Source organism: Giraffa tippelskirchi, chromosome 4, assembly GCF_054371585.1.
Source record: "Giraffa tippelskirchi isolate mGirTip1 chromosome 4, T2T-mGirTip1v1.2.pri, whole genome shotgun sequence".
NCBI lineage: Eukaryota > Metazoa > Chordata > Mammalia > Artiodactyla > Giraffidae > Giraffa > Giraffa tippelskirchi.
The window spans coordinates 113,512,803-113,528,892 of NC_137278.1; the positions used below are offsets into that span (position 1 = coordinate 113,512,803).

General features: G+C 34.3%; 1 protein-coding gene across 1 annotated transcript in view; it reads right to left on the reverse strand.

Moving 5' to 3' along the window:
* Window positions 1–16,090, reverse strand: part of PPFIA2 (PPFI scaffold protein A2) — a 509,952-nt gene that overhangs the window by 85,336 nt on the left and 408,526 nt on the right. The window contains exons 16-19 of the mRNA XM_081594854.1: window positions 13,948–14,039; window positions 9,266–9,401; window positions 7,676–7,896; window positions 2,604–2,841 (exon numbers count right to left, since the gene is read on the reverse strand). Of these exons, the coding sequence (XP_081450980.1) occupies window positions 2,604–2,841; window positions 7,676–7,896; window positions 9,266–9,401; window positions 13,948–14,039 (687 nt within the window). The remainder of the gene's footprint in view (window positions 1–2,603; window positions 2,842–7,675; window positions 7,897–9,265; window positions 9,402–13,947; window positions 14,040–16,090) is intronic.

Here is a 16,090-nt window from a genome sequence, read left to right on the forward strand (position 1 = left end):
ATGACAAATTTCTACTAGGTGATAAGGACCTCCTGGGTTTTATTTTTTGTTTTATTGAGTCAGATATTAAACATTTTAAATGTTTAATTTTTGTTTCCTTTTTTCCTTTTTACTCTCAGGAAATTCTCTAAATAGCTTTTAAGTGCTCTAATTATAGTATAATAATGTTCATTTACCACTGTTTTATTTATAACTGCTCAAGAAAATGCATAAGGGCAGTGGCATCCTATTCATACACAACCAAACATTATGTCTAAATGAATACAAATATATTATTTTGTCATTATAAAAATAACAACACTGTCAAGGGTTATAATGCTAGTATATAATGAAAATACTTAAAAGGTCAAAATAATAGGTTGAAAAAGTGTAGAAAATAATAGCAATACAGAAATAACCAAAGTTCTCTTGGCTTGAATGCTAAATAAAGTATACCCTTGTGGGCCAATATTCTTACTACAGCTTTGATGACAAGTAGATCATCAATATACATAGCATAAATTACACATGCAGAAACTAAGCCAAATACAATATCATTTTTAACGACTCTAATCAGATGGATGGTTCCCAGATTTTAGAGGGGAGGGCATACCCCACAGCCTGTGGGATTTCAGTTCCCTGACCAAGGATCAAAACTGTGTTCCCTGTAGTGGACGTGTGAGTCTTAACCACTGGACTACCAAGGAAGTTCGGTTCCTAGATTTCTAAAACAAGGAGATCATAATTTGGTCATAGATCAAAATGTAGCTCAGTATATTGTGTTAGTTTATCTTAGTACATTGGCTAAAAGGTTGTGCTGAATCTAGATGGGTTCAGCTTTAATTAGTTGGTCTTTATTTGGATTTTCCATCTGGAAATAAGCAAGGAATAGGATACTCAATGGTTGAAGGAGGTAGTTACTGTATTTTCATCATTTCTCTTTTATATAGATTTTATTGCATGGAAGTTTCATAATTGTAAAGAATTTGGGTATAGGAAATACTGCCTCATAAATAGTCTTCTGTTCCAATTTTCAGTTGCAAAATTAAAGAAAAAGATACCTAAACTGATATACATAATAGAAATTTTATGAAGATAAAATTTAAAAATAATTTACTTACAAGGTAGTTTTCCCCTTGGGGTGAGAATATTATATATATATATATATATATATATATATATATATACACACACACACACACACACACATACATATATGCACATATGTATGCATTTATATAAATTAATTCTAATACCATTTTTGCCACAATACACATTATTGCAACATGTTTTTTTAAAGACTTATTTAACGATCATTTAGAAATTGAGTTAAACTTCATTGTTCATATATTATACACACGTACACGGATGCAGGCATTGTGACACTTTTTACAGAGGCTTCACAGCCTTCTGACCAGAAGCACTATATACACCTAATATTCACATTCTTCTGTCCTATTATTAATTTCTCCTCCATTTGTTATACTTGAAATAGATTTTTGCAGTATATCATTATTTGATCTATTTGTGCTTTAATTAATCTCCATCTCCAAACTTTTGTTTTTAATTTAAATTTTATTGTTTTAATATAGTTCTAATATTCATGACAAAACATAGACTTTCCCCTCATAAAGAGTTCAGAATATTTAAATCTTCATTACTGTTGTCATTTCAACATATTTCCCAGGTCATCACAGAAAATATATTGAAATATGTTTCCCTCCTAATCACTGAAAACAACAAGATAAAATAGTATGTGCTTTTGACTTAGCAAATTTGAAGAAAAATTCAGCTACTCTTTACCAGCTGTGTTGAACAAGGACATTTGTCCATACTTTCAACATTTCAATTACTTATGCTCAAGATAATGCCCTCAGATTTTCAAATGTTATCATGAGAATAAGGTGACTAAACATCATGACATTCAGCAGTCACTCTACCTACATTATTTTTGGCAAGGGGTATTTTAATTTTTTCTTTTGTATGTTAGGAGTACTTCATAATTTAGATTTCTGACTTTTAATCTCAAATGAAGATACATGAAATAAAAAATTGAAGGATAAAGAAGGGTAAAACTATTGACATGGAATTATAAAGCTCAGGAAATTGCTGCTATTGTTTTAGAATTTAAGCTCTTCTTTTAGAATTACAATTTTATATTATAAAATTATAACATTCTATGTTGGTGTACTGAAGCAATTTATAATAAATAATTTTGAAACTTACTGTGTTAAAAAAAAACAAAACACTCAGTCTCAATGTACTTCATCAAGATATCATCAGTAAAAATGAACTTAATGATTTAAATTATTCAGATTTCTGATGCGATATTTAGATTTCTGCTCTCCCATCTACTAATTATGTGACCTTGGGAAATTATAGCTGTGTAGGCTTCATTTCCTTATTTTATAGGTGGATTAATATTTTACTTATCACATAGGTTTTTAGGCTTTGTTTCCTTATTTCATAGTTGGATTAATATCGGTACTTATCATATAGGTTTATTAAGAAAAAAAGAAAAATGATAAAACACACAGAAAGGTTTAGACGAGAAGAAATAAATAAATTTTAGCTAATGCATCAGTAATTCTAATGGAAGCAAAGGTTCTCTGGACACATCATACCAGTGTCATGACTCCCATCCGATCCATTTCCCTGGCAGGACTTCGAGGTGTGAGCTTTGGCGTTGAGTGTCCACTAGGGGGAGACGAACTGGCCAGCGAAGAAGCTGTGACGGAGGCAGTGATGGAGGTACCTGGGTGGACCCTTGCTAAATTCAGGCCTTCCAGACTCACACTAGCCACTCTGTTCTCAATTTCTTCAGCACGTAACTCTGTGGATTCTTTTTCTTCTTGAATTAGTCTGAAAGATATAGTTTAATTTTGATACATTACATGTTGTTATAAAGTTATCAATATTTGGAATGCATCAAATAAATAAATGAATAAATGTGAGTATTTTTATATCAAATCTAATATTTTTATTTTTTCCCTAGACAATATAACTTTCAATAAATTCCAGAGACTTCTTGGCTGAGAACTAGAAAATCTTTCTTTCCAAATGACATATAATCCCTTGAGTTTTCAGTTTGATACCCTTTCTATACTACTACCTGTTAAAACTCTTTTAAAACTTTGAGTGTCTAGTTAATTACTGCCTCTAATCTTAATCTTACATTTGTACTTAGGAACCAATATGTGAGACTTTTAAGAACTCAAGTTTCAACAAGGTCATTGACTCTTACCTCCTATCCAATGAAAAAGTATGATTGATAGACTCCTCAAAAAATGGTCATTCATAATTATAATTTGACCAAATAAAACTCTGACTTAGCCAACTTGTTTTTACCTAAGCACTAAGCAATTTAATAATGTATATATGCTAGATAGTGAAATATTTTAAGAAAAACTGTTGCTGTAAATGCTTTTGAGAAGACAAACCACTATTACTCTTTTTCTTTAATCAGGGAGAAACTTAAAGAATATACATAAATTATTTATTACAAAGACACTAAGAATAAAGAACTTTAGCAGGGTTGCTGCAAGATCTTAGTTAAGTTGAATCTGTACACAATTTGCATATTGTTATAATAAAACTGTGTACCCATATAGTTTATTTGAAAAATGGGGGTTAGAAACATCTCTCCTGTGATACCTTCCTCTTAACTATAAATGGATTATTGTGATTTCCAATGATATATAATCTTTAATTTCAAGGTAATGATCACTACAAAGTTTTCTTTTTACATATTTACTTTGGAAAAGTTTGGCAATTTCTTACAAAACTAAATATACTCTTAATATATAATTCAGTAACTGTGTTCCTTGATATTTACCCAAAGGACATGGAAGCTGAGGTCCACACAAAAACCTGCACATAGAAGTTTAGAACAACTTTATCCATAATTGTCCAAACTTGGAAACAACTTAAGATATCCTTAGGTAGGTGAATGGATACATAAACTGGTACATTTATACAATGGAATAACATTCAGTGTTAAAATGAAATGAGCTATCAAGCCATGAAGAGACATGGGGGAACAATAAATGTATATGACTAAATGAAATAAACCAATCTGAAGAGGCTACATATTGTATGAGTCCAAATATATGACACTCTGGAAAAGGCTGCCATGGATACAATAAAAAGATTAGTGATTTCCAGGGGTTGGGAGGAGGAGAGGGATGAATAGAGAGAGCACAGTGAATTTTTAGGACACTGAAGATATTCTCTCTGTATGATATCATGATGTTGGGTATACATCATTATACATTTTCCAGACAACCAACAGTGAACCAAAATGTGCAAATACTGTTTGATTCCTCTGATATGAGGTATTTAAATAGTCAAGTTCATAGTGTCAGAAAGTACATAGGTAGATGCCAGGAACCAGGAGGTGGGGGGGTAGGGTGGGGAGGGTGAATGGGGAGTTGGTGTTTAATGGGGACAGAGTTTCAGTCCAGGAAGCTAAAAATTTAGAAGATGGGTGATGTTAAGAGTTGCAAAACAATGTGAATGTACTTTGTGTTACTGAACTATACAGTTAAATATGGTTATAATTATTGTTCAGTTGCTCAGTCATGCCTGACTCTTTGAGACCCCATGGACTGAAACACGCCAGGCTTCACTGTCCTTCTCCATCTCCTGGAGTTTGCTCAAACTCATGTTCATTGAGTTGGTGATGCCATCCAACCATCTCAGCCTCTGTCATCCCCTTCTCCTCCTGCCTTCAATCTCTCCCAGCATGAGGGTCTTTTCTAATGAGTCAGTTCTTCACATCAGGTGGCCGAAATATTGGAACTTCAGCTCCAGCATCAGTCCGTCCAATGAATATTCAGGACTGATTTCCTTTAGAATTGACTAGTTTGATCTGCATGCTGTCCAAGGGACTCTCAAGAGTCTGCTCCAACACCACAGCTCAAAAGCATCAATTCTTAGGTGCTCAGCCTACTTTATGGTCCAACTCTCACACCCATACATGACTAATGGAAAAACCATAGCTTTGATTATATAGACCTTTGTTGGCAAAGTAATGACTCTGCTTTTTAATATGCTGGCTATGTTGGTCATAACTTTTCTTCCAAAGAGCAAGCGTCTTTTAATTTCATGGCTGCAGTCACCATCTTCAGTGATTTTGGAACCCAAGAAAATAAAGTGCTTCACTGTTTCCATTGTTTCCCCATCTATTTGCTATGAAGTGATAGGACCAGATGTCATGATCTTTGTTTTTTGAATATTGAGTTTTAAGTCAGCTTTTTCACTCTCCTCTTTCACTTTCATCAAGAGACTCTTTAGTTTCTCTTTGCTTTCTGACATAAGGATGGTGTGATCTGCATATCGGAGGTTATTGATATTTCTCCTGGAAATCTTGATTCCAGCTTGTGCTTCATCCAGCCCAGCATTTCACACAATGTACTCCACATATAAGTTAAATAAGCACGGTGACAATATACAGCCTTGACGTACTCCTTTCCCAATATGGAACCAATCCATTGTTCCATGTCTGATTCTACCTGGGACTTTTTGACCTGCATACAGATTTCTCAGGAGGCAGGTTAGGTGATCTCGTATTCCCATCTCTTTCAGAAGTTTCCATAGTTTATGGAAATCCACACAGTCAAAAGCTTTGGCATAGTCAATAAAACAGAAATAGATGTTTTTCTGGAACTCTCTTGCTTTTTCGATGATCCAATGGATGTTGGTAATTTGATCTCTGGTTCCTCTGCCTTTTCTAAATCCAGCTTGAACATCTGAAAGTTCTCAGTTCACATGCTGTTTTAGCCCAGCTTGAAGAATTTTGAGCATTACCTTGCTAGCATGTGAAATGAGTACAATTGTGTGGTAGTTTGAGCATACTTTGGCATTGCCTTTCTTTGGGATTGGAATGAAAACTGACCTTTTCCAGTCCTGTGGCCACTGCTGAGTTTTCTGAATTTGCTGGCATATTGAGTGCAGCACTTTAAAGCATCATCTCTCAGGATTTGAAATAGATCAGCTGGAATTCCATTGCCTCCACCAGCTTTGTTCACAGTGACACTTCCTAAGGCCCACTTGACTTCATAGTCCAGGATGTCTGGCTCTAGGTGAGTGATACACCATCATGGTTATCTGAGTCATTAAGATCTTTTTTGTATAGATCTTCTGTGTATTCTTGCCACCTCTTCTTAACATCTCCTGTTTCTCTTAGGTCCATACCATTTCTGTCCTTAATTGTGCCAATTTTTGCACGAAATGGTTCAAATAGTATGTTCTATATTATGTGACTTTTACCACAATAGTGTTAGTCGCTCAGTCATGTCCAACTCTTTGTGACCCCACAGATTGTAGCCTGCCAGGCTCCTCTGTCCATGGAATTTCTCAGGCAAGAATACTAGAGTGGGTAGCCATTCTTTTCTTCAGGGGATCTTCCCAATTCACAGATCAAATCCAGGTCTCTTACAGGAAGATTCTTTACTGTCTGGGCCACCAGGGATGCCCCTTTACCACAAAAAAAATGACATTTAAAAAAAAGGGTGAACCATAATGTAAATTATGGATTTGAAAAATATTCTGTATCACTGTAAGTTGATCCATTGTAACAAAAACTACTCTTATTAAGGATGTTGACAATGGGGGAGGATATGCATGTTTGAGGCCAGGAGGTATATGGGAACTCACTCCACTTTTCTCTCAATTTGCTCTGAAGCTTAGACTTCTCTAAGAAATGACATTATTAAAAATACTAATATCAGTTCAGTTCAGTTCAGTTGCTCAGTCTTGCGACCCCATGAACTGCAGCATGCCAGGCCTCGCTGCCCATCACCAACTCCTGGAGTTTACCCAAACTCATGTCCATTGAGTCGGTGATGCCATCCAACCATCTCATCTTCTGTCATCCCCTTCTCCTCCCACCTTCAATCTTTCCCAGCATCAGGGTCTTTTCAAATGAGTCAGCTCTTCGCATCAGGTGGCCAAAGTATTGGAGTGTCAGCTTCAACATCAGTCTTTCCAACGAACACCCAGGACTGATCTCCTTTAGGATACTAATATAATTACTCTTAATTATAATATTTCACTTACACAAAGAATATGAATTCTGTTACTCTGAAGTTTATTTTCATGGTGACTTTCAACTTTACCCAAAGATCAGAATCCCAAAGCAAGTTTTAATAAAGTAACATAGCACAACATTAATAATGTTTAAACACATTCCAATGTAAAAACTGCCTCCTCTTCAAAAAAAAAAGAAATTTTGTACTTTAAAATGATTGGTCATAAATGACTCCAGAAAAACCTGGTGAGAGGTGACATGGTTTTGCTAAATAAAAAAATACAGTTTTAAACTCTAGGCATTCTATTAATTGTAAAGGAAAATCAAATTAGAGGAACTAGTTGAGTAAGAGATAGATTGAAGCTTAATCAAACTAAAGATCCAGTGCTACTCAGATATTCAAATCATTTGGAAAATTCATCTAAGATTTCACCTTTACCTCATTCATTTATACTGCTCTAATATCATTAATTTGCATTTTCACATATGTTTCTTATAAAAGCTGTCCTAAGTTTATCCTGGGGAACTGTGAAACTGCACATTATAATTCAGTAGGTGCAGGGTGAGGTCTGAGGATCTGGATGCCAGTGCTTCTGATCTGATGATCATAACTTTAGAATCAAGGTCTTCCAATCCCTTGAGACCATCAGAAATCATTGAACTCACCTAATTTCCTTGTTGATCGCATCTAGTTGTTCCTGAAGCATCATGGCCAGTGTCTGGGCATCAGAATGACCACTTGGAGAGAGAAGATCCATTGAGCTGAAAATCGTTTCTCTATCGTCATCATCAATATCAGACATCTCTGTATCACTTTCAAAAGGGTGGCTGCTTAGCACTCCAATTTGTTGAGTTCTGTTCCACTCATGATCTCCAAGAGATTTCACCTGGAAGGTAAAGGAAAAATTACAGTCTATTTCATATTGCTCATTTTCAAAGCACTGTTTTGAAAATAAAAACCAAAAACACACATGATTTTATAGCTTCCTTGGCAAAAGCAGAATTATTAACATTTTATTTATCATGTCAATAAAATAGTTCCTTGATACTTAAGTAATGGAAGGTACTAATTTTAGCATAAATATCAATATTTTGATAGGAATAGAAGTGTTAAACTTCTGCCTGATTTTTAGTTCAACCTGAATTCAAGGTAGTAATTATTTTAAAGCAACTATGTTTCCAATATTTTCACTTTTTGTAAATATAACAATCTCTATTCACTTGTACTTAAGCATTTCCATTTCTGATACTATTAATAATTAGACTGAGGGTACAAATATTATCACACAATAAATTACACAGGAATTGTTTCTCCTGTATTCTACCAAAGTATTAATAAAAACATTGCAAAGATTTAATTTAATCTCCACTGCTTTGGTTGCTTAAATGCCTCATTGATTTTTTTAAGCCCAAGGCACATCAATTTACATGACTATGTTTTAAAATTAATACAATAAATCCTCCATATGAGTAACAGTCTTAAGTAACCAACATACCAGTGCTTTTCAGGCTGTGACCTGAGGGCAGGAGGTGGCTGAAAGAAAGAGAGCAGTCCTAGATTTCCTGCTCTTTACAAGTGGGTTTTCATTTTTGTGATGATGTAAAATGATTTTGGGGGGGACCACAAAAGTGATATTGCCCCAAAACCCATTTATTTGGCCACATGGCATAATAGATAAAAGTATGGAATTTGAAATCACTTAAATACAGACACAAGTTTAGACTCTTATCATTTGGCTGACTGTGTAAGGTAAGATACATAAAATTCCTGAGCTTCAATTTTTTTCATACATGAAATTAGTATAAAATAGTACTCAATTTATAAAGTTACATGAATAAATACTTGACACATGCTTAGTTCAACTTTTGGTACCTAGTAGGTATTTTATGTTGGACTTCCCAGGTGGCGCTAATGGTAAAGAACCTGCCTGTCAAAGCAGGAGATATAAGAGACTCAAGTTCGATCCCTGGGTTGAGAAGATTCCCCTGGAGAAGGGGATTCTCGCCTGGAGAGTTCCATGAACAGAGGAGCCTGGTGGGCTATAGTTCATAGGGTCATAAAGAGTCAGACATGACTAAAGTAACTTAGCACATGCACAGGGGTTTTATGTTAGCTATAGTTAGAAAAAAAAAAAAAATCTGTCATATATCACACCTGAAACTAATAAAAATGAATGCTTTCAGTATAAAAATACTATCCAAAATGGAAGAGTGTATTTACTTAAACCATCAAAGACTTGAAATCAAAAGTTTAACCTTTGTCTCATCTCTCCTCACGCCCATGCGGCCTCTCCTTGGTCTTCTTATTACTTTAGTTGTTCTGTAATCAGACTGGCTGTCCACTAGGGATCCAACAGAATACCGCAGCTCGGCTGAGGTGTCCAGATGAGTTCTGGAAATAAGGAAAACTTATCAGCAAATCACTATCCACTGCTTAATTGGCAACAAAACTCAAACTCTCAAGGGGGAAGAAAATATGTCATAAATCTTAGAGGTCTCTTCAGAGACTTATGTCATAAATTTCAGTCTCAGGTTCATTCCAAAGATCAGGTTCATTTTAGAATATTAAAAAGCCTTTCTGTTCATTCATTATCATTTTCAAACTCACTAGTCGATTGAAACATGTTAAGATTGACAACCAAAATCCATTGGCTTACATTCTGACAACTCTGTTTTATTTTGAGCTATTTAGTGGATAACCAAATACATTTTATTTATCACTGTGCTTTTTAAAAATATTCTTCATTAACCTAAGAGAAAAATGTGTAAACTTTTTGAGTCACAGCATATCTATTTTCTACTGTTTTGTTTTTCAATTTAGGAAATCAACAAAGCACTTAAAATCAGATTGACCTAAGGTTAATAATTCTTTTTTTTGAAAATAAATCAGGATAATCCACCCAGAACAGTTTTTCAGGTTTTGATAAGACATTGTTCCAAAAATATTAAGGAAAAATCTTTTAATAAGCACATCAATTCTGAAATCTGCTTAGGGATGAAACACTTTGAAAATTCTAGTTGGAAAATATCATCAGACCAGTTTTCAATAAACATGAAAATAAATTGTAATCGAAGTGCACTAAAGGTTTCTCCAAGTATATTATTTATATATAGATTTATATAAAATTAAGTTTACAACTACAGTAATTATGATAATAACAAATGCAACATGCTGTCATATAAAATGATTCATCATCAGCAGAAAATACTCTTAAAGCTGTTTGCTTTTGAACTTGGGGCTTCTGTTGATCTACTATGCTCTTACTCTCAGTTCTCTTTGCAGACAAAAACACACATCTCCAAATACTTGGCAAGACTATAAAAGGTTAAGTGAGCTCTGGGTTTTTGAAAAAGTAGAAGACACTGACTTAACTGATGCAGGTTCTTGTTTAGCCCAACTGGATGTTAAAGCAGATGAACTAAGGAATCATCCTTCAAACAGATGACAGCTATGGTCTTTATAGCAGTGAACTTGAGGCTTAATCAGGCAAAATGGCTTTATTGTGAGTTAGTTATATATTAAAAACTAGCTAATCAGGCCATAGCCATTAAATGGCACAACGGTCAGTCTTTATTTATAGCAGAGAATACAAGTTTTATTAAGACAAAGATCAGATTTTAGTCACCATTGTGTGTTCAAGGAGATATTCCTAGAATATAATAAGAATTTGATAACTATCTGGTAAGACAAGAAATGAATGCAATTGATTATATTAATAATACAGTCCAAACTGTCCAGGTCAGCATATTCCTTGTCTAAGGACCTTTATTAGTCTGTGACTGCTTAGGGTAATGTCTCTGTGGGCACTAGAGTTTCTAAAATTATAACTCATCATGCTAGGAGTATTGTTTTCTTGTTGTTTTAGCTCTCAATTCCAGGTCATCAATAGAAACATTAAACAAACAGATCTGGTCACATTGATGCCCTGCTCAAAACTCTTCATTGTCCTTACAAGGCCCTCTACCTGGGCTTCTTCTACTTTCCAGTTTCATTTCCATTTACTCTCAAGCTCATACTTTCTTTTGCTTCGAGCCTTTGAACATGCTATTCTTTCTGTCTCTTCGCACATTTATGTGATTATGATTTCCTAAGTTTCTATTTAAGCTGAGGCTTAAAAGTCTCAACGTCATATACTATTCTAGCTCCTGGTATTCCCTGTCTGAATGTGAATTCCCTGTGTGAATGTGAATTCCCTGTGTGAATGTGAATTCCCTGTGTGAATGTGAATGTGTTAGTCGCTCAGTTGGGTCCGACTCACAGAGAGTCCATGAACTGTAGCCTGTCAGGTTCCCCTGTTGATGAAATTTTCCAGGTAAGAATACTGGAGTGGGTAGCCATTCTCTTCTCCAGGGGATCTTTCCGACCAGATCTCCTGCATTGCAGGCAGACTCTTTATTGTCTGAGCCAACAGGGAAGCCCTGCAATCCGCAAATTCATATTTGTGCATTTTCCATCTGGAACATGTATTCTTCACTACCATCACCACTGTATCTCCAATGTCACAACATCTCACAAGTAGAAAGCACTTAAGTTATCTTGAAAGAACAAAAGACCTGAACCAACATTAATTGTAGGAAAGCATTGCTTATACTTTATTTGAAGCAGTTACTCCTCACCTCTCTCCTTTTATTCAACTCTGATCTGTCAGAGGCAGTATTCCATATATTTCAATTTTAAAATTATTTTTGGTATACAATATTTTGAGAGGCATTTGTAGATTTAAGTTACAATACAGTCACTGGTTCCTTTAAACAAGGAACCATGTATTTTCCCCTCCAGAATCTCCTGGGACTCTTGAATACAATCTCATAAAGGAACTTGCACAGATAAGTAGGTATGAATTTTCTTGGAGAAAATCTGTTGCTCATTCCTCTGCTTCCTGGGATGTCCTTCATTGTCTTCTGCAATTATCCAGATCCTAACCTTTCTCCAGAGCTGAGCCAAATCAGGCCTTTTCCAGTCACTCTGGAACTCATTTTTCTTTCTTATCATCATCATTACCATATATATCACTAAATTAATAACTTCAGTTCAGATATATAAATCATAATAAAACATTAGAAAACTGAACATTATTTTCAAAACACTATATTAGTAGAGGAGATTAGTCACTGTCTCACTCACTCTAGCTCATCTCTTCCTACTTTCAAAAACTAGATCAAAAACTAGTAGATAAGTTCTCATGTATTTTGTTTTCTTTGCTTCTTTTTCAATTGTGTGCACTCAGAATATGATTGTTCAAGAAATAATTTGTTTAATAAAGTTTCAGTTGTCTCTTAACTTATTATAAATTAGCTGTCTTAATAATTCCTATAATACTTTATAGTTGTGAATTGATTTACTGTATACAAAACACCCTTTTCTCACTTGTCTCATCTTATCTCCAAAGTAAACTTGTCAAAAATGTTATTTTATATGTAACTAATGTAAATACATATATATATATATTTAATTTGAGTTTATTAAGGCGAAAAGGGTTTTCCAAAATCAGTTATTTTGTTATTATATGCCTAAGACCTAGGAATGTCAACTTACTTATTTTTAGTCTAGTGTTGTTTCTACTACAACCTGTTGTACCAAAGAATAGTTGTTCCCTATGTAGTTCTCAAGCTTCCTTGATGATTCTTCATTGTCAATAAATGTCACATTGTTAGGCTTCCATGATGACTCACTACAGTGATAAACTTTTAGATAGTACTTTTACAACTCTGTATTTCTGAGACTAAAGGTAAAAAAGACAATGAAATGGCCATTTGATCCTGATAAAATATACATTTGTTGACTGAATAATGCTAGTTCTGTGCATTTACTCTGTTGGTATTTTATCAGCTTTTTCTTTCACCTTTACCATCACCATCATCATCACCATGTATATCACTGAATCAATAACAAGTTCAAATACATAAATCATAATAAAACATTAGAAAAATGAACATTATTTTCAAAATCAAAGATCTACATATCTAAAAGTTCCTTGGGTGTATTTACACATGCAGAACAGTGTTTCTCATATTAAAGTGAATTCAAAATTCTGAATTTTGTTTTTATTAATACATTGAAGAGAATGTAAATACTTTTAGGATTTTTTTTAATTCAGATTTTTCACCTGAATGCTTGAAAAATGCTTTACTACATATGCATTTCTTCAACAATATCTATTGAGTGCCTAATATATGTATATATATTTTGGGGGTGCTGAAATTATAGTACTCCAAACAGGCAAAAATCTCCAACCCTTGTGGAGCTAACATTCTTAGGATAAGCTTAACACCAAAAAAAATGCACTTTTATAATAGAAGTCTGTGGTGGTCAAAAGTTTCAAATAGTTGATACTGTGTTGTTTAACAAATAAATGCTTGTTATTAAGTTAGATATGTGTCTATCTACATAGTAAATAAGCATCTCTTTGCTTTTTTTAAAGATGAGGTATTGACTCAAAGTAGCTGAGTACAAATAAATTTACTTGAAAAATTTTTAACATATTTCTCCTTCCCTCTTTTGCCTTGACAAAACAGATCATTACCAATGATGAGTAAATTGAAGTAATCATAACCAATGATGTTTCTTCAGTAACAGGAAACACTGAAAACATTTCTGCATGTAGAGAAAACGACTGATGCCTCTTCCTAGAAAAACATGTAATCACTGTATCTATAGTTCCACTTCTTAATGTACAGTTTATAATGTATAAGAAGACATATATTTCTATATATTTTAAATGAAGAATACAAAAGGTAATGATTTATATTTTATTGCCTGTTTAATGAAAGAATTACTAAATTAGAGAATTATTTTGGAGCATAGAAACTATAAATCAGTAAGGAATCAAAATAGGACAATGCCTGCTGACCAACGGAAGGTCAGGAGATACAAAGCCCATAAGAAAACTCACACTGATTTTTGGTGAACTATAGATAAGCTTTTAATTTAATGTTACCTTGATATTGTGGGTTCAATTAAAGAGCCAGTTCTCATTTTCAACTGGTCAAGTTCGGATCTCAGCTTTTCAATTTCTTCTGCTAACCTTTCCTAAAAATCAAAGAGGTGTTACTCAGATGATAGGCATATACCAATAATACCAATATTCAATTATGATAAACCAACTACTAAGCTTAATAACTTTCTAAAAATGGAAAAATAATTAATATATTTTTATTAAATATTCTTAGATATGACAGCAAAAAATGCCTGACTTTCCCCTTGAGATGAAAATGTGACAGCAGAAATTAATACAATTTTACCCACATTCCCTCGTACTCACTAATCCTAAATCTTTCTAAACATATGGGAAAACTAAGGTCATGACTAGCTGTATATACATCACTTCAAAATCAGAGTAGAAAGCATAGCAGTTTAAAAAATTAAGAAAAGGTTAAGAAAAGGATGATAAAAAGTCATCATTCAATATGAGCTAAAATTATTAGCTTGCTATTGATACAATAACTTGTGCATATGAGAATTTTCTAAGATTGGTATTATCAGTTTCAGTCTGTAAATTTATGAAGACAAGGGTGATCTTATAGCCCTTAATTAAATGCTTATGTAAGTGCTCAATTTTGTTTTTGTGATTATGAATTTTATAACATTATAAATGTTTAAATGTGTCCTTCTGCATTTTCCATTGCTGTTATTTTTCCCCCTCGCAGGGGCCAATGCTGGACATTTTACTGGACTCATACTTCTTTTCTCACCATGACATTTTGTCAGTGTGGCCTTTGCAATGTTTATCGTATCTGCTCTTTTTATTCTTTCTACTGCCGTCCTATATCACACATATTTTTACCATTTCCCTGTATTATTTTTACCAACTTCCACAGAGGCATTGTTCCCTTTAATCTCTTCCCCACACATTTCTCTGCTAGCTGTATCATTTTTAAAGACATGTATGATCAAATAAAACTCTTGCTTATAGCTATCTGATACATTCTTATTGTATTTATTAATTCATTTATTCATTATTTCCACAAATATACAATGAGCACCTCTTGTGTGGTAGGGTTTAAGATACAGCATGCATGCTACAGCAATGAACTAACAAATTTCCTGCCCTCATGTAATTTACAATCTAGCAGAAAAGACAATAAACAATTTGGGTTTATAGGATGTTGGTAGGAATTAGAAAATAAGAGAGTAAAGGCAGGCTCTGAATTAAGTGATATTTGAGCAAAGACCTAGAGAAAGGGAGGGAGTTAAAAAAACACCTTAAGGAAAGGAATGGCAAGTAGAAGGAACGGTGGGTGCAAAGGCCTCTTAGGGGGACTAGATTTGGTGAGGGAGTGGGCAAGGAGGCTTTTGTGTCTGAACTGGAAAAGTTAAGGAGAAAGGCAAGTGGTAATGGGTTTAGGAAATCATGCTAACAGGATTTGGTAAGGGTAGACCTGAAAGCTCTGTAAACCATCTTCAAGTGTCTGGCTTTCACTCTGAGTGAGACAGGAAATGACTTGGGGATTTTTGAGCAGAGAAGTGACCTGATAATTTTGATGGCTGTGAGGTGAGCTGATGAATGAGACTGAAAGGCAGGGAAGAAATAAAACTATCACTGCTCTTCCAAAAACAGGCAAGAGGGTTATGGTGTGGACAACCATGGTGTCAGAAGAGAATGGCAAGGATATTGGTTTCATTCTGAAGATAGAACTGAGAGAATTTGTTATTGAACTGGCTAAGGGGTGTGGATAAAGAAAGAGGTCAAGGATAGCTCCAAGATTTTTAACCTGAATAATTAAGGGGAAGAAGTTGTGATCTACTGACATGACTGCTGGGTAGTGATTAGGTTAGTCGGTAGTGGTGTTTTGGGAGTTGAGAGGATTACTTGTTAAGATTGAGATGACCATGTGTCCAAATAGAGATACTGAGTTGGCTTTTGAATAAATGAACTCCTTCAGGAATGACCCAGTAGGTGATCTAAATTTGTAAGTACTCAATTTACAAATGGTATTTAAAATCCATGAACTCACCAAGGACTGAACATACAGAAGATATCCAAGGATGGTCCTAGGCACTTTAGAGATCGAGATAATGAAGAGAAACATGAAGAAAAGAGGTTGAGTATATGAAGGATTTTACTCATAATGGACTTTGAG